Source organism: Leuciscus leuciscus, assembly GCF_965113295.1.
Source record: "Leuciscus leuciscus genome assembly, chromosome: 18".
In the NCBI taxonomy this organism is placed as follows: domain Eukaryota; kingdom Metazoa; phylum Chordata; class Actinopteri; order Cypriniformes; family Leuciscidae; genus Leuciscus; species Leuciscus leuciscus.
The window spans coordinates 27,605,273-27,628,549 of NC_138742.1; the positions used below are offsets into that span (position 1 = coordinate 27,605,273).

General features: G+C 38.6%; 2 protein-coding genes across 3 annotated transcripts; both read left to right on the plus strand.

Moving 5' to 3' along the window:
• The first annotated feature begins 10,342 nt into the window (after positions 1–10,342).
• Positions 10,343–14,518, plus strand: LOC309480563 (tripartite motif-containing protein 72). The gene is made up of 2 exons (XM_082145148.1): positions 10,343–11,233; positions 12,183–14,518. The coding sequence occupies exons 1-2, from the start codon at positions 10,490–10,492 to the stop codon at positions 13,062–13,064; spliced, it is 1,626 nt and encodes a 541-aa protein (XP_082001274.1). The 5' UTR covers positions 10,343–10,489; the 3' UTR covers positions 13,065–14,518.
• A 145-nt stretch (positions 14,519–14,663) lies between these two features.
• LOC309480645 (PTB domain-containing engulfment adapter protein 1) lies at positions 14,664–21,040 on the plus strand. 2 transcript variants are annotated; one of them, XM_082145268.1, is made up of 9 exons: positions 14,664–15,162; positions 15,465–15,533; positions 15,657–15,728; positions 15,824–15,919; positions 16,018–16,155; positions 16,461–16,565; positions 18,089–18,148; positions 19,435–19,522; positions 20,632–21,040. In XM_082145268.1, the coding sequence occupies exons 2-9, from the start codon at positions 15,489–15,491 to the stop codon at positions 20,679–20,681; spliced, it is 654 nt and encodes a 217-aa protein (XP_082001394.1). In that variant the 5' UTR covers positions 14,664–15,162; positions 15,465–15,488; the 3' UTR covers positions 20,682–21,040. The 2 variants fall into 2 exon arrangements, with proteins under 2 accessions (XP_082001394.1, XP_082001395.1); XM_082145269.1 differs by having other exon boundaries at positions 19,450–19,522.
• Positions 21,041–23,277: the final 2,237 nt, after the last annotated feature.

A 23,277-nucleotide genomic window follows, 5' to 3' on the forward strand; every position in this document is an offset into this window, starting at 1 on the left:
TTCAAAATCTCATAACAAAGTCCTGCTGAAATTAAAATTGGTTTCAGAACCAAACAACATGCTGTATGAATGGTATGCAAATCAAAAACACAATGAATTGATTTAAAGGGGCAGCTTTAAAAGTACTCTAATCAACAGTTAAAAGTACAAACAACGAGCCTCATTTTTTTGTCTCTCTTATGTCTTAATGTCTTCTAGCAGATTAAGAAAACTGACAGTTTTGCAGGAGTGCAGCAATGATTTCAAGAGACAGAGAGGGACAGAATGCAAGACCAAGGCATTTCTGACTGGCCAAGTAATGCAACTGTATCCTATTTGTGTTGTCTTGCTATTTTTATTTTTGTTGCAATGAGAAGCAGAAGAGCAGAAAATCATGCATCATTTTCATGCGTGATCAGAAGCCAAGCTCTGGCCGAGCTGTGAGTGTGTCAGATCAGTGTTGCTAGACCTTTAGTACTCCAGCTCCCATATCTAATATCACACCTGATTCAACATTATCAGCTCATTAGCAGAGGCCCCATGAACTGAAATGAGTGCCAGAGACGGGGAAAGTACAAAATGTGCCATGTTAGAGGGCTATTCACAATTATAGGCAGCATACAATATCTTAAAGTCCCCCTGTGGTGAAAATCAAGCTTTTAATGTTGTTTATGTCTGTGTGGTGTTTTTAATATGCTTTAAGACAAACCATGTACAAACTCATAAGTCAACAGCATTGCTGAGTATTTTCTCCTTAAAACTGCAGTCTCAAAAACACAGTTTGAAATCACTGGTGTTTCTGACGTCACAAACTACCTTGTAACCAATCAGATCAACATGTGATCGTCAACGAGTGGATCTCTGAGCTGGTGTGAGTGAGTGGAGGCGGGGCTAATATGTGTATTCATAGAACCGTGTATACTAAATGAGGCAAGGGTGTCGAGTTATTCAAGCTATTTTAAGGCATGAAGATTTTTTTTTTCAAGGAAATTTTGGTGATCAAAGATGAGTTTTAAGGGATACAATGATTGACTACAGAGGGAGTGCGAGGGACAAATTTTTGTTTTATTCAAAGTGAAGGGAACAAGTCCTGCCCCTGCCACTTCCCCTTCGTATTCCATATTTTTTATTTTGTCGAAATTCTTTCTTTTCCGTCACGATTTTCAGTCACACATATTTTATAAAGTCAAAAGTAAAACTCCAAGAACATTCATAGTAGGACTTGAGACCAGACTCGAGTCCAAGATTGAATTAAACCGGTAGAAATAGGCACAAACTCTTTGTATATAATTATATTCAAAAATATATATAATTATCTCACCTAAATGTTTGATCATGCAGTCTATTTTTGTTTTTACAAATGGGGCAACTGTCGCACAATAGCTTACACACAGCACAAGCCTGATTTCAAATTCCAAACTGAATTCACAAAAAAGACAAAGACAAGTAAACAGTCAGTAATAAAATAAGAACCAAGAATCAATTTACAAGCAGTAGCACAAATAAATAAAATGGAATAAAGATACAAAGAAAATAAACAGTGTTTTGTTTTGTTTTTTTCAGGTAGGTCTAACGGTAATATTGAGGTCAGAAATACTACAGAAATGTAATAAGTTGTAATAAATTTAATATCAAAACGTAAAATAATACTGGATGGTCTTTCCTGAATAAATTAATTACATAGTAATCCTTACAATTACAAAGTTAGTTATTCAAGAGCAGTGAGTGTCAACAAAAAGACACTGAAAAACATGACTGAAAAAGACACTAAAGACACTGAAAAACATCAACGTCACTTTAAGACTGAATGCACAGATCCAATATACTTACACAACTTTCTCAACTGTTCACTTAAGACAACGCTGACTGTGTTTACATGCATACTTGTCAAGACGGTAATTTTGCACATACATTTGTGTGTATTTGATCAATTTGGTACTCGTGAGCTGTTTGTGAGGCGGCCTTGAGTGTGCATCAGCGCGCTGTCTTACTATGATAGCTATGATGTAAACGAAGGGTAAAGCTTTGCTCCGCTAGCCTGCTAACTAACATTACAAGTTGCAGTGGTGTTTACTGTAGCTTTTGTAAGCTCTTGCTTTTGTAAGACTGTTCATCACCCCTTAGGAAAATGATCCATGATTTTGTGATTGATTACTGTATTACCATAGTTTTCAGACAAATATGATTAAATGGTGGATAACATTGTATCTATAAAAAAAAAACTATAAAAAAAAAACATACCGCTCTGAAACGTCCTGTGAAATCTGTGCTTGAAATCTGTTCAGCACGATCCTCTTCGTTAACATTGTCAGGGTCTGAATCACGCATGAAAACATTGTAGGACAAAGCATGAAAACATTGTAGGACACTCCAAAAACAAAATAAAGACTTAATAAAACGGGCATAATAGGACCCCTTTAAGCTTTATGAGGTTTATGAGGTCAGCCTTTATAGAGACCGCCGATCAAACTTCCCGAAGCGATTATCGGCCGATAGCGAATCGGCAGCGGATCAATCGGAGCACCCCTAGTATTCATACAATTAATTTCACTTTATCCAATTCAACTTTGGGTGAAATGAATAGTTATTTCTTTATTTTTCATTTTATTTTATAGTACAGTATAAGAGGACACGATATGAAGGAAAAAGCTGTTAGAAAGGACACAAGTTGTTTACTGACGTTGCTAATATGAAAACCATGGCTTAATGTAATTGAGCATGTGTTTTAACCACTAATATCAGTTATGAAAGATGCACACATTTAAAGGTGATTATTTAATATCATACAATGTGCATGTACAGTGACCCACTCTGTCACAAAGAGTTGGAGCCACTTTCACTGGCATTTTAGCTTGTTTAGATTTGCACCATGGTGGTCCCAGTCAAAATCAGCCTCCGGAGCGAGGTCCGATCACATGTCCCTCCCACACCGCACCTGCGTCTGATCAAGACATTTATACGCCACAACGTCACTGAAACTCTTTGACAGGAAATAAACAGCTTAGGGGTACCGGAGTTATGGAGAAACTATACGACGGCTGATATAAACAATGGTGCTCTGGAGGAGTTTTGGACAGGAGTGAATTAGACTTGGGTCAGCGATAGTAACACAGGATCCCCTGGTGGAAGTGGTACTGTGGGTCCACAAGCCTCTCGAGTCCACTGAGATCTCTTCACCAGGGCAGACACAGGAACGTTAGCATGTGCATGTAGAAAAATACTAGCCTTACACACAGACACAAATCATTTCTTCAAAAGGAGTCTGTTTGAAAATGCATGTGACACTCGTTCTTTTTTCGGTTTATCTTTTGTTTAATTCAGAAGTGCATTAAAATTGTATTCACACAATGGCTTGAACACCTCTTCTATGATGCGTATGGTTTAATTCCTGTATTAAAATGAATTTAAAGAGAAAGAAAGAAATGCAGAAAAAGAGAGAAACACAAAAACACAGAAAGAAACGCAGAAAGAAAGAAATTCGGAAAGAAAGAAAAATGCAGAAAGAAAGAAATGCAGAAAGAAAAATGCAGAAAGAAAGAAATGCAGAAACAGAAATAATGCAGAAAGAAACGCAGAAAGAAAAATGCAGAAAGAAAGAAAGAAATGCAGAAACAGAAAGAAAGAAAGAAAGAAAGAAAGAAAGAAAGAAAGAAAGAAAGAAAGAAAGAAAGAAAGAAAGAAAGAAAGAAAGAAAGGTTTCTAAAATGTCATTTGGTGCAACTTCCCCAAAATTAAAGATGTTATGAATTAAAGATTATGAATTATTAATTCATGATATTTGAAAACTTTATACATTGGATAATGTATACAAAAAAAAAACTTTTTTGAAAATAATAATTTGTGTAAGGAAAATGTTCATATATTTTAGTTGATGGTGACACTCAAAGCCATTCAGAAAGCCCGAGGAACAGGCGGGGAATCTGTCACTGACCCAGAGACACAAACCATGAGCCTTCATGCCTTTCTCTGAGCAGTTCTTCCCATGATGCACTGATGCAACTGAACATCACACTGCCAGTGTGTGTATGTGTGTGTGTGTGTGCTAATACTGAACATGTGATCATGCTGCCAGCAGGACCAGAGCGTAAGAGCGAGACGAGTGTGATCTGCGGCAGGTTTGGTTTCCTCAGACCTCTCACCTTGCGTGCTACCACGTCGTTGCCTCAGTAACGTGGAGGAATTTCTGCCGGGGAAAAAAAACAAAAGGCCCGCTCTCAAAAAAAAAAAAAGAAGAAAAAACCACTGAGAGAGGCCAAGAGAAGAAGAAAAAAAAAGCGAAGAGGGAAAAAGCAAAGCACTGGTCAAACAGAACCATATGGGAGAGTGTGGGGCTGGCTTTGATCTTGGCCCGCCGCCTGATTGATGCTGCGCATTTCATTTCCTCGTCAAGGCCGTGACATAATGTTTCACTAACACTCAAGACCCCTCGCCCTCCTCCTCATCTCATCCCCTCATCTCTCGAATCCCTCTGTTTCCACCTCAAGCCCAGCGCTCCTGCCTCGCTAAACAACACGTCCGTCAACATAGCAAAGCATTCCAGGCTTTAAAACGCTCTCTAACGCGACGGTCCGCGGAAATCTCTGGCCTTAATATCTCCAGCAGGGCTGACAGAGGAGCGTTAGCGTGCGCACACACTGGGACGAGTCTCTCCGTATGGGACGGTGGACATCTGCGGGACTCGCGATGACCTCACTGTTGCTAGCGTGTGGAAAAAGCGGTGTCATAGATGAAAGGCTATCGCAATCTGTGTTTGTGAGTTTGTTGCTACTACTATGACAATGCAGACATAACAAACGCCTTTGTTAACCCTCTGTAAATCACCGCTGGTATTAGAACATAATGGGATCAGATGAAACTTAAAAGATACAACACGATTGCTTTAAAAAACACCTGCCTATTTTTTTTTTTTTTTGGAGCATTGATCTCTATGAGTGTTGTTTTGTAAATCAAAACTAGAAATGTTTTTCAAGACATCTAAATATGCCTTTATGCAGTTTAAAGGGTTAGCTCACCCAACAATTTAAAATTATCTTATGATTGACTCGCCCTCAAGCCTCATCCTAGGTGTATATGACCTTCTTCTTTCAGCCAAACACAATCAGAGTTATATTAAAAAATATCCTGGCTCTTCCAAGCTTTATATTGGGAGTGAATGGTCACTTTAATTAAGTTTAGTAAGTTTTAGAAGTCCAAAAAGTGCATCCCTCCATCATGAAAGTAATCCATACGACTCCAGGGGGTAAAGGCCTTCTGAATCGATGCGATGTGTTTTTGTAAGAAAAATATCCATATTTATAACTTTATAAACTATAATCACTGGCTTCTGGTAACAGCCGTACGCGAGTCTAGTTCCGGCGGAAGTGACCTCTGACCCGACGCATGACGTAAGTTTAGGTGAGAGTCGACGCCTCTCGCGGTTCTAACTAATAAGGCTGGACAACAAACTCAAGCTCCTCCCACATTTATATTTAAAAATTCTCATTTTAGACTTCTAATTCATGACCAGTGTTTTGTTTTGCTCTTTCCTCTGCACTTCACCGTTCATCAATCATATTGTTTTGAATGGGGAAAAGTGAAACGCTCAATATGGCGGAATAAGTCCCGCCTTCTAAATAAGAGCCTATCGGCGATTGGTAAAGTCACCGTGTCACTGCAGCCGTTAGAACCCAGAAACAGTCAGATGCGCTTCCACTGCACATTAGCTTGATCCAGCCTGAAAAATTATGTTTTGATTCGAGCGTTTAGAAACAAGCACTTGCTGCCCGAGAGGCGTTTCAAAGATGGCCGCCGTGCGAAATGACTTGTCTTAAAGGGACTTTGCTCACGTACGGCCGTTACCGGAGGCCAGTGATTATAGTTTATAAAGTTATAAATATGGATATTTTTCTAACAAAAATGCATCGCTTTGCTTCAAAATGCCTTTATTGACCCCCTGGAGCCGTATGGATTACTTTTATGATGGATGGATATGCTTTTTTGGGCTTCAAAAACTTTGGGCTCTATTCACTCCCATTATAAAGCTTGGAAGAGCCAAGATATTTTTTTATATAACTCCGATTGTGTTTGGCTGAAAGAAGAAAGTCATATATGCCTTGGATGAGGCTTGTGGGTGAGTAAATTAAAGGATCATTTTCATTTTTGGGTGAATTAACCCTTTAATATGCCTTCAGATAGGTTGAGGATAACCAGTGTGAAGCACCATTCACCAGAAACGCATTAAAATTCATCTGATTTTAGTTTTTGTAAGCGGCATATGAGCAGATGAACCGGCCCTTTATGTTTTCAATTGAAGTGACAAATGCAAGTTTTTCTTACGCAGTCCATTCTCACTTCTGAGATGAAGGCGGACTGTGACACTCTATTGTTCTTCTTCTTGTGACGACCTTCGCTCACCTCTCTCTCCAGAGCTCTGGGTCACCTCCACACATCTGGGAGCCATTTCCTCCCCAAAGGACTCACTTCCTGTGGGCAGACGCCGAGGAGGAGGGGAGCTTCTGCCTAACATGGAGGTGTTTCTGCAAGAGGTCGTGCTGGGATCAGCGAAAAGGTGAGATCGAGCCAGTTCCAGGTCATGAGAAATCTACGTCTGACCTCTACGGCAACTGCTAGAAGAGGCGTTATTTTTAAAGCAATAGTCCAAAAATGAAAATCCTGTCATTATTTACTCACCTTCATCTTATTCCAGCATGATATAAAATTGCTGCTATTTTGTTGGTGGAAAGTTTAAAGAATCTTCACACAGATCTTTCTGTCAAGCTCCAAAAAAAAACAAAAAACAAAAAAAAAAGTTATGGTATGGCTTCATATGGACATATAAACTGATTTTATTGACAGTTTTTGCAGGTAAACTATTCCTTTCATATAACACTATGTATGAACAATCCTCAGTTTAAAGCCTTTTAATTGTTTTTGTAATTCAAAAGCAAGTTGTCATCAATGTCCACAATCGGACTGCTCTGAACATTCATAGATCCATAAAAAATGCTCTTATAAATAAATACAGACTTTCATGAAATGAAACATCCCTGATTCTGAGCTCATGAAGTATATTTACATTCTAAAAACAGCTTAATTATTAGCCTTCAAAGCATTAAAATGCCAAAGGCATCATAAACTTGATCTTCATTAGCTGACCGAACATCAAACTAAAGCAAAGTCACACGGCACAGACACAGTTTTTAAAGATCTAAACAGATCTGTAAATTCTGATGGATATTGGATAAATAGCTTTGGGCTTTTGTTCCGCACAGGCGGAATTTCCTTAAATTCGTTTTGAAGCTGCGTCTCCAAAGGACCTTTTAATGTCTGCATGGGCATCTGGTTTCTGCCCGATTCAAGATGGGTTCTTTTCATTCAAGTCTTATGTAAATGCTTTTGGACAAAAATAACTGCCAGGCCGGAGGATTCTTCCAATAACCCCATCACACCATATGTCCGATGCTCTTTATCACTAATGCATCACTTCAGTCTTCCAGCAATCTGGATGATGAGCATAACCGTGCTATTAACAGCCCATATCAGCTAGAACAAGGAAAACATGGATTTATGGTCGATGAACAGAGGATTCATATACACCAACACTATTAAAAAAACAATATGAACTGTTCTTATTTTATATGAACAAAACTACTGTACTCTTGGACTTATTGCATGATAGTGTATATTTTAAAAACTGCAATTTCCAACTCACATTTGTCTTGACATTTGCAATACGAATATTTACACGCACACGCACACACACACACACACACACACACACACACACATTAAAATAAGCAAAGTTCATCATGCCACCTGCAATGGACAAGACGTCAGTTTTTTAAATTAAAAAGTACATAACTTGATTTTTAATCGCAAAAAAATTGAATTCTGTGATCATTTCCTCACCCATGTTGTTCCAATCATATATGACTTTCTTTCTTCTGCGGAACATAAAGAAGATATTTTGAAATATGTCTGTGTTTTTTGTATATACAATAGAGGTCAATGGTCACCAAAACGGTTTGCTTACCAACATTCTTCAAAAAAAAAACATCTTATATGTTCCACAGAAGAAACAAAGTGATTTGGGGTTTGGAAAGACATGAGGGCGAATAAACGATGACAGAATATTAATTTTTTGAGTGAACTATCCCTTTAAGCACTTCGCAAACCTCTAATGACCAAGTCTGACATATAAGACGCCATCAAAAAGGTTAAACTACAAAGAATGAACACAGAATTGTTTCCCTGAATGTACTGCAGTCTAGCGCACCTTTGTTTCAGAATTTTTTTATTACAGCCTAATTAAATTTAAGAGGCAGCACTGTGTGGTAGCTTGTGGGGAAAGGCCCTGCTCCGTCGGGCTCATGTTTGTTCCTGTGGGAGGAGGGGAGCCATACGTTGATTTAATAGCGTTTCCACTTCAAAGTGGACGTTATTGCTGGGTTAGGGTCCCCTATTACCTGCAGAGCCCACGGATGCTTTAACAAGCACTGAGGAAAGGAAAGGCCTCTTTGAATACTGAACCCCTGTTTAAACTGGGGCTAAACGAGAATTACAATTCCATCCTTCTTATAACTGTGGTTTAGACACACACAATACATGCACATTTGCTTTTTTATATTATAGTATGACTTGACTGTTGACTTGAAATTAAGCAAATTACTATAGACTAGCCCTAATCCAGTCACTATCCCTAAACATTTGGCAAATGTGAAATTCTCTAGTCGCTAGTTTTCCTCATTACAAATGTAGGTTTTACATTTGTGGGAACATTTGGACACATAAGGAGTCCACGTTGAAAAACTAGGATTTTGTTGACTTTAAACCTGAAAATAAACCAAACATGAAGAAATATTTGTGAATCTCTTTGTACAGACGAGCAGATGTTCTTGCGTCCACTAAAGCATAGAGATGCTCTTTGGATCGTTAGCAAATCAAATCAAAGCAAATCAAAAAGATTTGTACATGTTGGTTTTTCTAATAAACTTTTTACCCATATTGATTTTATTATTAATAAATTAGAAATTATTGCAAAATAGAGGCATTTTCACTAGTGATGTCAGACTTTGAAACCCTTCCTTTATGTCATCCTCTAAAACAGAAATCAACTGATTAAAGAAATATTAGTCTTTCATAATGTATTGTGATGCATCAGATATGTATCAGACCACAAGATGGCAGACATGTATGACAGTGAGAGTGGCGTTCTGCCTTCACTCCCAGCTGCTCCTTAACGCCCAACTCTGTGAAGAAAATGGACCAAGAATATATTTCAGGCTGCTGGTTGCGATGAGGATCTTGTTAAAATTAATGAATAACAAATACACATTCTATGTTCAGCTGAACCTGACAGCCAGTGATCATCATGCATTTTTTATTGATTGGAAAATGCAGATTTTGACTGTATTCCACAAGACAAAAAGTCAGACACGTTTCAATTCAAACTGCTTTTGACTGAACATGATGCACAGATTTGCATTGGTCTACTGTTATGATCATTCTGCTTTTGTACATATCTCACCATGGCTTTGGTTCAAGATTCCCTGCAGCAATTTCACATTCTTTCTGAATCTCACAAGATGACAACAGTGAGAGGATTTTGCTCTTTGATCACAACACCTGGACGTCTCCCACAAATCAAATGACAGCAAGACTTCCGGGGGATTTGAGATATCCTACAGATGGGAGGTTTCTCCTGAGCGAGCTTCAGTTGTCTGACTTATCTTAAAAAAATACTTTAGCTCTTATCTGAGTCTTGAGGTTTTCTGTAGACATGTAATGCACTTACATTTGACGCTTTGCAAACTTTAGTCTTTTGACGTGTTCTGACAGGACTGATAGGGAAATAAATGTCCTGTTACCTATTTAAAAAGCCCATGTGTCATGACTCATGAGCAAACGTATTTTTTCATCTTTACAATACAATCTGTGATTAATACAAGAGATGCATTTAAGTGGTGAAAGTGACGCATTATGTCATAATCTGTTTCAGCACAATCAAAAGCATTTGATTTCGATTCCCTCTCAAAGGGGCCATAGCGTGACTGTCAGTTTCAGACAGTCAGATCCTTTCCTTGACACAAGTACCAAACTTTTCTGGTTTGTGCAACAGGATGAAGCACTCTCAAGGTTTTCAGATGTGGCACAAAAGGAGCCTCACACGGAGGAATTAGTGTTTACTATAAACATCAAGAAGCATGGCACATGTTCTTTGTAAAAACGTTGCTTTCATTTTTATTTTGTTCCTCTGGTTTCCTTGGTTCTAATCAACATGCACGGATATCCACAGCGCTTCATTTATCCATTTTTAATTTTCCAGTAGAGGTTGTTGTTTCATCCATAAACATTGTCAGTTGCTATAATTCTTGTGTTGCTGCTAGAACCAATTGCATTTCTCGGCAATGGCGTCTGTACCTGGAATGTTGCAGTACAGGCTCAGAAGAACAAGCTATACCAGTAACCGCTCTGATGTCCCTCAGTTCTCAAAGTCAACACACAGAAGTGCCTTCGCTAAGAACCTGTAGACATGTCTCTAAGTAAACCCGAGGAGCGTCTTGCTTTGGAGTTGAGCTGTCCGATCTGTTTGCAGCTGTACCGTGATCCTGTAACCCTTCCTTGTGGACACAATTACTGCCTTGGTTGTATACAAAATGCTGCCCACGCAGAAGATCCCAAGTCCCCGAAACGTTGTCCGGAGTGCAGGGAAGAGTACGGCAGCCCGGAGACTCTTCCCAAGAACTTCAAGCTCAGCGGTATCGTGGATGGGTTCCTGGCGGCCACTTCGGACGGCGGACTGAGAGGAGGCCCGACGGTGCCATGCGACCATTGCTTGGATGATCCAGTGGCTGCGGTGAAATTCTGCACACGCTGTGAAACATCATTGTGCCCCAGCCACCTCAAGAAACACGAGGAACGACACCGATCGCTACACGTCTTAGTGGGGCTGCCCGCTGAACGGGATGGGAAGAGGTGCCCGGTGCACTTGAAGGTTACGGAGTACCTGTGCACGCAGGAGCGCCTGTTCCTCTGCTCTGAGTGCTTGATGGAGGGCACGCACCAGCACCACGAGGTGCAGACGTTCGAGGTGGCGAAGGGGGAAATGACGAGAATTCTTGAGGAACTGGGGAAGTCTGTGTCTGACAAGCTACAGATGACAGAAGCTCTGGTGAAAAGCGCCAACGAAGGACCTCCGGACAAGGCCGAAGATAAGCTGGTGGCCAGGGCAAACATACTGCTGGAAAACATGACTTCACTTATAACTACATACAAGGTAAGAATGATAAAAAAGCGAGGTAAAATCATGCCTCTTTAACTAGTTCAGTTTGATGTGTTGAGGCAAAATGGGCCCTATTTTAACGATCTAAGCGCATGATCTAAAGCGCACGGTGCAAGCACACATAGTGCGTGTCCGAATCCACTTTTGCTAGTTTAACGACGGGAAAAATGGTCGGCGCTCCCGGCCCATGGTCTAAAAGGGTTGTCCCTGTTCTCTTAATGAGTAATGGGTGTGTTTTGGGCGTAACGTGCAATAAACCAATCAGAGTCTCATCTCCCATTCCCTTTAAAAGCCAGTTGCGCTCACGCCATGGTGGATTCGCTATTGACATGGCGGGATTTGTAAGCGGAAAGACTGAACGCGTCTCCAGAGCACAAACGGATTTGCTCATGCGCGAGGTAAAAGATTCCACCATATCTTTATGTACACAATAATAATCGTTTACATTGTAATCCTTTTACAATGCTGCGCATCCCTGTGTGTGTAATAAGCAGAGTGTGTAATAAGCAGAGTGTGCACGCGTTGTGGACCCACCTATAGGCGCACATTACTAACGCGCTCTGTAAATAACAAAAAAAAATTGCGCAGTCTATTTCAAATGAAAATAGCAACGCGCCAACAGTGCGCCTGAACACACCTCGTTTTCAGACCAGCCGCAATGGGCAAAATAAATGGGCGCAAATGCATTTACTATTTAAACAAAGTGGCGCAGGACGTGATAACTGCGTCAGGCTGAAACTAGCAAAAAACACTTGCGTCTGGCCTGGTGCCGGGTGTATGATGGGGCCCAATGTGTGTGATGTGTCTCTTTTCATTTTAGTAGTAATGCCAAATAAATGTCACCCTCACTTATGTAGAGTGCAAAAGATCTAGACCAGTGCTGACGACATCCAGTCATGTTGAGGTAAAGCACATTAACACTATTTATATGTGATGTTTTAAGAGTCGTATGACCACCGAGATGGACGACAAGCTTCATTCGCGGGACAAAAGCTGGCAGGCCAATCTAAGCGATCTGGAGGGTTGTCTGCACCAGCTGCGGGAAGCCCAGCAGTGCACCAGCGATGTTCTCAATCAATCCTCAGAGTTTCTCTTCATCCAGAACTACCTCACCGTTGAAGCAAGGGTCCGCCAGACTGCTAACGTCACCATTCCCGGTCTACCTTCCCAAGAGTCCTACGATGCCAAGCAACTGCGCTCTGTGCTACGTACAGATGCCTTCCACGCTGAGATGAGTCTTCTGTTGGAGTGCCTCCATGGCATAATGAACCCTCTAGACCTGACCTTCAATCCAACCACGGCCAATCCCAGCCTTCTGCTGTCCACCGATCTCAAAACAGTCAAGCAGTGTGCAGGAGTTAAGAGCAGTAATGCTGGAGATCACAGTGAGCGCTTCTCCTCGGCCAGTCAGGTCATGTGCTCGCAGGGTTTCTCTACCGGAGTTCACATGTGGGCGGTGGAGGTCGGCCCCGGGTGCGCGTGGTCTGTGGGACTGTGCTATAAAAGCATCCCACGTAAAGGTGACCACAGCAGGCTGGGGCATAACACCAGCTCTTGGAGGTTGCAGTGGAAGAGCAAGAAGCTGACGGCGTGCCATGACTCGGCTAACGTGGCCGTGGGCGACGGGCTGATCATACCGCCAAAGAAGGTCGAAGCGACCCTGGATTACGAAGGAGGAACTATTGCATTCCACAGCTCAGGTCAGGGAGGCCGAAAGCAGCATCTTCATACGTTCAGTGCCATGTTCAAGGACACAGTGTATCCTGCGTTTGGGCTCCACTCTACCTCTGGAGATTCATGGATAACTCTTTTGAGTGGAGTTTAACTGACACGAACATGCTTTCATTATGTAACATTCTTGCTTCATTCTCTTTGTCCCTTTATCATTCCTAATGCATTAGTATGCCTAAACCTGTACCTCCTCCTGGAAAGGATAGCCTTGGAACGTCATGCACTTTTTATTTACTAAAGAAAAAAAAAAACTTTTTAACAACTTAGTAGTACTTATGTAGTTAGTGTGATGTGTGACATGTTAGTGCGATATTAAAGACTTAATTTACCAATTGAAAATGTACATGCAAGCATTCATTTTTCTGGACGTGGCTTGAGAATTCGAGAGGGCACGTGTCCCCTCAGTTTGATTTGGCATGATGCTTCACGAACAACAGCTATAAGCAAAGCAGACATTATTACAAACTGACCCTTTACTGACTGACTTATTTTAAAGTTTGAATACAATGTGTGTACAACAGCTATACAACCCCTGAAAACAGAAGAAACTGAATGGGTTTTGTTTGAATACAACCCAGAAGTCTAGTGTCTTTGGCCTGAAGTAGGAGTCTTTGAAGAAAAGAGATTGTAAATAGAGTAACACCAGCATAGACAGTGTGTTTTATCCAGAGCTCAACTCTTTCCATGTCTGAGGAAAGAAAGAAAAAATCAAATTCAGATGCTCTTAAAGAAACAGAGCATGGGTATTATATTACCAGTGAGTTTGATAACATCTCTGGGGTATTTGTGCTTGTAGTTTCACTTAGACTAATGGGAATGTATAGTGACAGGAACGGCACCCAGAATGTGAGCTATGCATGTACACAAGGAACATTATGCTACAGAACAGCATTCTCCAGGGCCATATTACACAATTTACAGATTAGATCAAGTAAGTTTTATTTAATATGCCTACAAATTTATTTTATTTATTAAAATGCCTGTATGGTCTGTATGCTTCCACTTAAAAAAGAAATGTACATCACCTTGTTCTGTAAAACAAGAAATACTTGTTCACACCTTCCCCGTCACATTACAGAAATAGTTTTGAATAGTGTTAAACATTTTTCCATAACAATTCTCTCTCTGCATTTTTCTCTATATGATTTGAAGATAAATCTGAATATATGTAGACCTACACCTCTAGACATTATGTAAAGCTCTGAAGATACTGGATGCAGATGTGTTATGTACGTGCTGATTATACTTAAGACTCTATATATACTGTATATTTACATGCACCAATGCTACATTTTTCTATATGTCACAATTATTTGTTAACAAACAAGTATTCATTACTTCAGTGAGCTAATTGTTTCTGCCTTAAATTATTACATTGTTTAAATGAATATTTTTTTTTTTGTATATGAACATTCCTGAAATACAGTACATAACTTAGATAGTCACCTCTGATAACAGATCACTCTAAATTGTAATGCTGACACATGCATTTTCTGTAAAGCTGCTTTTGTGAAAAGCGCTATACAAATAAATGTGAATTGAATTGAATTTAGACTCATTTCTGGATGATTGCGCCTTTACTGTTAGACGTTTATGATTATTTAAACTTCCAAGCCAGTTTTTTTTTTCTCTCTTTCTTCTTTTCTTTTTTGAGAAACAATTTCACTGGAACCAATCATTCACATTGTGTTTGGTTTTATGATAGTTTTAGCTGAATACATTTTACATCACTTGAATGGCTCTGACTTATAAAGTAGTTTATTCAGTAAGATTTCGTTGTTGTTGTTGTTGTTGTTGTTGTTTATTAAATGATAATACAGTATGTCATTATTTGATCTACAACAGCACCATCTACTGGTTAGAGACAACTGTTTGTTCTTGATACTCTAAATAAAATTGCAATAAGTTCAGTTATCCTCACTTGCGCTGGTTATAGTAAACATTTGAAATACTAAATTGAAGCAGGAATTGGTGTAAAGTGTTTCTTTAACTTGTCCGTATGGCTAAATGTTCATAAACAGCCATGACATCACAATGTCAATACAACAGATGGTAATAGCTGCCTTGTTATCGGGCCTGATGTGCCATAAAGAAAATAAGTTTTATAGTTAACCATTAACAACACACAACTTCAACCCTGAAAGACAGCAGAAGAGGACATCATCCCAGCGATACAAAGTTCTCCCACAAACGTAAGTGTATTTACAGTTTCTCATGTGTGTGATCAACATGTATAAGTTGTTTTGGATGTGTAGTGGTTTCTGTGCGCTATGATTTGCATTATATACTAATAAAAGGGAAGTTAGTTCTGGGAAAAGCTTGCGCAGTAGCATTTGTTTGCTGATTTCTCTTGGCTTGATGTTATGTAATGTTAAGCCTTTTTAAAGAGTGCCAGAAGTGTCCAAATATTTTCAGGCCACTTTATGTCATTGTTTAAATAATGTTGGATAAATATTTGATCTTGTCTTCTGTATATTTTGTCATTTCTAAACAGACGACACACAGTACAGTGGTGAAAATGAGTGACATAGATGACGATAGTGAAATATTCTTCTCAGTTAAAGTGAGTATCACCTTGTCATAGATTTAGTCAATAGTTTTGTTGCATTTATGTACTAAATAATATTAAATAATAAAAATGTTTTATTGCAACCACTCACGTATGGGGTTTTGGGATTGTGTGTAGTTTTTGGGTCGTATCCAGGTGGTCCGTCCAGGTGGGATGCAGATTCTGACAGATGCAGTCGAAGCCCTGCAGGTGATAACCATAAATGTCGCTAGCCACTACTGTATTATATAACTTGATCCTGTGTCCCTGCGTCCTATTATTATGACTTTCCTTCTCTTTTATAGGATCCTAACATAGAGATGGCTGAGAAAATGAAGAAAACTAAAGTACATCTGTTTCTGACCAGAACTGCCATTGACATTCTAGAGCATAAAACCAAGGTGTGACTGAGGACTATGTACTCGAGCTCAGACAGTGATACGCATGTGTACGACACCCTCATTCACTCTCTCTCTCTCTCACACTCCTTACTTCTCAGTTCATGCTGTACTCCTGCGCTCTGCCCTCGGTTTCATTCTGTGCAGTTCATCCGTCTCAGCCCAAAGTACTGGGCTTCATAGCCAGACACCCAGCGGCGGACATGCACCACTGCTACATCTTCCAGAGCAAGAAGTTTGTGAGTTCTGGAAACCTTAAATGCATTGACACATAATGCATTTAGCTCAGTATTTGCTAGAATAAACAGCAAAACTGGGTTTCACTTTATTTTGAAGGTGCCTCTTTAATCTTAGTCTTGATATCAGCCTTACTGTAGGTATGCTATTTTTTTATTTTATGAACTTCAATACATTTTAATAAGAATTTAGTTTTTAATGTATTATTATTTATACTAATAAATGTAGGATTGAAATTTTGGAAATCTGTCACTTCTTGTTAAATCTTATTTTCGAGTTGATTTTTAGATGTTTTTCTCTTTCTCAGTCCCATCTTCTGGTGTCCATCATTGGCGACTCTTTCCGCTCTTATAAGCAGAATGAAGGTCTACAGGGCGATCGAGACCTGGTGGTGGAGGCCCTGAGACACAAGGTACAGTGACCAGTCAGCATACAGATCACATCAGAGAAATACTGGAGCTCAGCGCAGTAGGACAGCACTAATTTAAACATGGACATTAAACACGGCACTGTTTCGTTAGAAAAACCACACTTTTTTTTGTAAGGTGTGATACATTTCATGGCACAATATTCTCTTATAAACAGAGAGGTTGTATTTGCCTCTTTTGGTGCTTCTCAATAGGAATGCTGCATCCAGGACCTAAAATTAACACTCGCCAAGCGCCAAATGCGAGTAAAAATCAGTGTTGGCGAGTATATGCAACAGTGTCGATCGCCAGTTGGCCGGTAACATTTTTATGAATTCTAAGAAAGCAATATTGAGAGAACATAAACATGAACAAATATGAACGAAGCACTTGGTACTAGTTCTGCGTCGTCACGAAAGTTTAAGCCTTGCCAATTTAATAGTCAAGCGCAAAAAGACGTGAAAGGAAACTCGATTCGCTACTAAACATCCGAAGAATGCGTCCAGAAATCTGTGTCTCAGACAAGCACGCGAATACTGACCTGAGCTCTCTTTCACATCTTCTTGTGCTTGAGCACACATATTCAAACAAAATGGTCAAAATGCCTGTCAAGTATCCTCGTAAACAGTCAGTCATGTCTTAAGTGAACATAAACAGCTGAGAAAGTGAACACATGTGTATCAATATCAGTATATTAGATTCGCTCTTAAAGGGACAGCAGCCTAACAGTCCGGCTGCTGTCTGTGTTTTTAGGGGCTGTTTACACGAATGTAAAAACGTAAAACTTTTTATGCGTTTTGGCCGTTCGTTTACAAAGACAACAGCGTTTTGGGTGCCTGAAAACGCAAATCTCTGAAGACGATGACGTCATGCACATGTGTATTAGGTGTTCAGTCTATAGTGTTTCATCGCCATCTAATGGCCTGGCAGCAGAATACAGCGTTTTAGTCGTTTTCACGGATCCGTGTGAATGGGGATCGTTTTGACAATGGTGTCGTCTGTTCGCGGAAACCTCAGAGAATGTTACCCTTCATGTTAATCAAACAACAAAAGACAAACTTTTTTTCCTTTTTTTTTTCCTATAATAAGGATTAATCTATGTTTCATAACTGGTAAAAAAAAAAATTGGTAGGAGTGGCAAAAAGTTAGTTATAGGCCCTGGCTGCACCCTAGTAAGGCTGCATATCTCTGCTGCCACGTCATCAAGCTCCGTCAAAGGATGTCTCAGTTTGGAGGATCCTTGGAAAACAGCCTTCATTTCAGTCCTTCATTCAGCTCATTTTGAAGGAAGCATCTAAAGGTTTTTAATATAAAGCATTTTTCAAATTACATTTTAATATTTAGTACAAGCTTCCAAAGCACTGAACTACGAAGCACACACCCTCATTAGGATGAAGCCTTCTGTTCGAGAAGCACCCATCATTTGTCACTGAAAACTTGTCAAGTCGCTCCTGCTTGCTCAGTGGTTTTGATTGACTAGTATCTGTTTGAATGCTTGAACTGTCTGAGATCTCCCTCTGCTGTTCAGAATAAGGTACTGGAGCGAGAAAATGCAGAGCTGAAGAGGAGACTGCAAGCCAATGGAGAAGTGGGTTATGTGTCAGACTATGAGGCTACAGTTACAAAGCACATACACAAGCATGTTTAACCACAAACACAGATGCACACACACGTTTCCTCATATAACAGCTGCAAAGCTTAAAGGAATAATTCAGGCAACGATGAAAATATATTACTCACCCTCACAGCTTTCTGTAAGGCACACAGTTAAATATTTCTATATAGTGACCTTGGGTGTTCAGCTCGACTATTGAACTATTCCTTTAAGAGACTTCTTATCTAAAAAAGAAAATTATAACGTATACGTTTATGTACAGAACAGGCCAAAAGTTTGGACACATTACTATTTTTAATGTTTTTGAAAGAAGTTTCTTCTGCTCATCAAGCCTGCATTTATTTGATCAAAAATACAGATTTTGTTTTTTATATATTGTGATATATTATTACAATTTAAAATAATTGGTTTTCAATTTATTATACTTTAAATTATCATTTATTTATGTGATGTAAAGCTGAATTTTCAGGATCATTACTCCAGTCTATCACATGATCCTTTAGAAATCATTCTAATATGATGATTTATTATGAGTGTTGGACACAGTTCTGCTGCTTAATATATTTGATGAATAAAAGGTTAAAAAGAACTGCATTTATTCAAAATAAAAAAATATTTTCTAATAATATAAATCTTCTTTACTATCACTTTTTATCAATTTAACACATCCTTGCTGAATAAAAGTATTGATTTATTTCCAAAAAAAAAAAGAAAAAAAATGACTGACCCCAAATGACTGACCAGTAGTGTATATTGCTGTTACAAAAGATTTCTATTTTTAAAACATTTGCTTCTTTTTTAAAATATTTTATTTTATTTTTCAATTTTTTTTATTCATCAAAGTATCCTAAAAAAGTATCACAGGTTATGAAAAAATATTAAGCAGCAGAACTGTGTCCAACACTCATAATAAATCATCACATTTGAATGATTTCTAAAGGATCATGTGATAGACTGGAGTAATGATCCTGAAAATTCAGCTTTGCATCACAGAAATAAATGATAATTTAAAGTATAATAAATTGAAAACCAATTATTTTAAATTGTAATAATATATCACAATATTACATTTTTTTTTTCTGTATTTTTGACCAAATAAATGCAGGCTTGATGAGCAGAAGAAACTTCTTTCGAAAACATTAAAAATAGTAATGTGTCCAAACTTTTGGCCTGTATTGTACACATCAATTTATAATATCCAGCTACAGCACTGATTTCATCATGGGTAGCACTTACTGTGGCGATCTCTCTGGACACAGATATTTATCTTACAGGACGCTGGTGGAGTCCAGGACGTTTATGAAAATGAGTCGGATATTGATAAGACTTCATCTCGATCAGGACAGGGTATGTGTTGAGAAGTCACAAACACACACACACACACACACACACACACACACACACACACACACACACACACACACGTAAGCTCTAAACGCATACAAAAGACATACTTATAAAAGTACATATTATGAAAATAATATAATTAAGTGTTAACTGAATGCAACGTTTTCGGACACTTGACTGCATGTTATTTACATTTAAATTAAAAGACTTTATAATTTACATTTATATTGCATGCAATTAGTTGAACTTTTGAGTGTTTTTTAATGACTAATGCAGGACTTGCATCTTTATATGTAACTTCATCATTACTTCTATTGTGTTTGAAACATGGTTAAAGTTACTGCTGAATGTACTGACAAGCATTCATGATAAACTAAAATATACTTTTATTTCATGTATTTAAATATATTTGTAGTTACGCATGTGTAATGATGGAGGTGCAATTTACTTTTTATATCTAAAAAATATATTAACTTGAAATGTAATATTAAAAACACACTATAATTATAATCAAGTACTTTGCATGTGCTTTAAAATGTTAGTCAGCATATCAAAATAAGTGCACTTCTTTAAAGCAGGACTAGATATTATTAAAACAATGATATTAAATGTACTTAAAAATGAAACTTTTGGACATTATTACAAAGTGAACTTTTTTAAAAAGTACTCAAGTGTTTTAAGAAACAGTCATGAAAATGTCTCAATTTAATACACTTAGTGGCCTTTCATTTATTATCATATTATCACATATTATCTGCATGAGTAGTTTTGTAAATATATACACATATTTGTATACACACACATACACACACAGACATATATATATGTCTGTGTGTGTGTATTTTAATGTAAAAAACCTCTTAATAACATCAGTAAAAGTCTACTGTAAATAATGCTCACCTGCATGTATATCCATCTATATTTCCATGTCAAAAAAAGGAAATAAGCTTACACTTTACTAATGTGCCCATCATATATCCAACTGTAACATTACCTTAATGATAAACGCTTATGGCTGTTCACAATAGCCATACAAATTTATACTTTTAGTATTGGTATTGATATGTATGATATGCAATCTTTTAATTTGTCCAATATTTGTATTTCAGTGAGATTCTTTTCAGAAGATGACAAAGCTCCTTTGCAGAGGAATTTCTGAATGGAAACAGATAAAGTCAGATAAATGCTCCAGAAATGACTCCTGAACAACACATCCAGCAGATGCTATAACACTGAGCTCCAGCAAACACTTCAACACAAAATATTATTTATAGGAACATCAAGACAAGATCATTAAAAAAAAATTATATTTAAGATTAATCTGTGAGCATAGGTTAACAGATACACATTTATGAATTGTGTTTTGTTGGTATAAGGCAGTTGTTCCCGACTGAAAATCATCACGTTTTATCCTGCTGACAGCCTTCTGGCCTATGACATGTAACCTATCATATTAATGTAAACATACTTGGTTATGATACTCTTCCATTGCAAAACTATTAAAATAATCAATACTGATGTATAGGCTACAGAGTGCTACTTGTAAACGTTTACCTTAAAGGGACTATATATATATATGTGTGTGTGTGTGCTGGGCAATGATTAATCGCGATTAATCGCATCTAAAATAAAAGTTTGTGTGTACATAATATATGTGTGTGTGTAATTATTTTGTAATTATAAATACACACACATGCATGTATATATTCAAGAAAATGTGTTATTTATTTATAAAATATGTATATTTATATATAATATAAATTATGTATAAATATACAGGCAAATATTTCTTAAATATATACATGCATATGTGTGTATTTATAAATACAAAATAATTATACACAGTACACACACACACATGTATTCATTAACGACTTCTGTTAATTGGAAACATCCCGAGAGGATATCCAACCACAGAAAGAGTGTTGATCACTGACACCACATGCGTGCTTTATTAAATAGATCAGAAACCCATATCTTCAGAGAATGCTTCGCAAAGCAGAACAAAACTATTGGAAGGTGGTCTTGAGGCATGTAGAAGCTGTTGTCAGGTTTTTGTTTTGGCTTCCATTCCAAAGGCATGATGAAAAACTGGGATCACCACACAACGGGAATTATCTTTGTTTGCTTGAACTGATTGCCGAGTTTGACAAGAACATATAAAATAAGAGTTAATCCAATTAATGAGCGAGAAAACTAAGAACATCATAGCAGCTGAAATCCATCAGGCCAAATATTTCTCTGTGATTGTACATTCAGCAGGGTAAAGCAGTTGAGAGATTATTAGGATTTGAGCCTCTATAGCCACACAGGTGCAAGCCATGCAGAAGGTGTACTAAAATGGCACAAGTGTAGCCCATCAGATCGTACTCACCCGGCTCCGAGTGGGACTCGATCCGGCGTCTCCGGCATGGGAGGCGGGCGAGCTAACTAGTGCACCACTTGAGATCAGGGGGGTGAGGTTTACCTGGACAGCTCACTCTAGCTGGCCTCCATTACGCTTTTTACAGGTAAGAGACCATTTACACCATTTTTGTCTTCATCCGCATGAGTATTTTTTGGCATGAGGAGAAGCGCTTTAGTTTCACTAACTGTTCAATTTTTGACGTCTGAGTGAAAGGCATATGATCCAACAGAACGCGTTTTTGCTCTTGAAAACACGAGACGCGTATAATAGTATCCAACTGCAGATCCGCAGTGCTGATGAAAGGAAAAGAAGGCTGGGTTTCGAGCGCGAAACGCTGAAAAAGCTGCGAGACGTTGCCAAACGGTCAAAGATTCCTACCACTGATCTATATAATGACTGGATAGCTCATGACATTCTAAGCTGCCAGCAGGCAGTGAAGCCACCGGAAGTGTTCGAGCGGCCATCTTACGATTCCCTACCAGCAGAGGGCTTCAATGGCCGCTATACAGAGATTGGTAGCTCCAACCATAGATATCATATAATAAAGGCTAGATGTCTCGTCCGCACTGCTGGCCAATGGAGGGGTCAACGTCCGCACACGGCGGCCATCTTGCGACAGGGAGCTCGCTCACTCGTAACATTGTGTTTGTAATGGTGCATGTACTTTTAAATAACCATAACTTGCTCAATTTTCTACCGATTTTCAAACGGTTTGGTTTGTTATAAACGTCAGAGATGTAGTTATGACACTGCATACATATGAATAATTATAACAATGGACTTCCATATGAAAGAATTATAGCCACGTTAATAACGTTTGTAAGAAACCAAACCGTTTGTAAATCCGTCAAGATTTCAGCGAGATAAGAGGATTTGTGTTCATGCTGATCACTCACCTTACTTCAGATACCACAGAGCTCGCCAGAAAGCTTCCCTGTGACAAGATGGCCGCCGGTGATGCCGTTTGAGACTCCGCCTTAAGACATCTAGCCTTATATGGATATCTATGGCTCCAACGGCACTTTTAAGATGATCCGCTGTGCAGCGTTCAAGTGTAAAACGACGTTCACAAAAGGATGTAGAAAAACTGCCCACAGGTTGTAATTCAAGCCCTGTAAGCAGTCATTTATTTGCACAATTGTCGCTATCCCGTGTTGTTTTCTCAGAGGCAAGAGTAAAAAAACAAAAAAAAACGATAAAACAGTCAACAGCAGCCTTAGAGCAGCAATAATCACAATTAAGTGTCCAATAGCGACACCATTTGATAGCTTCAAAAGAGCTTTGTGCAGAGTGCCTTACATTAACCCATACAATTTGTATTATGCATTTCCTGAACATGTACTTGCTA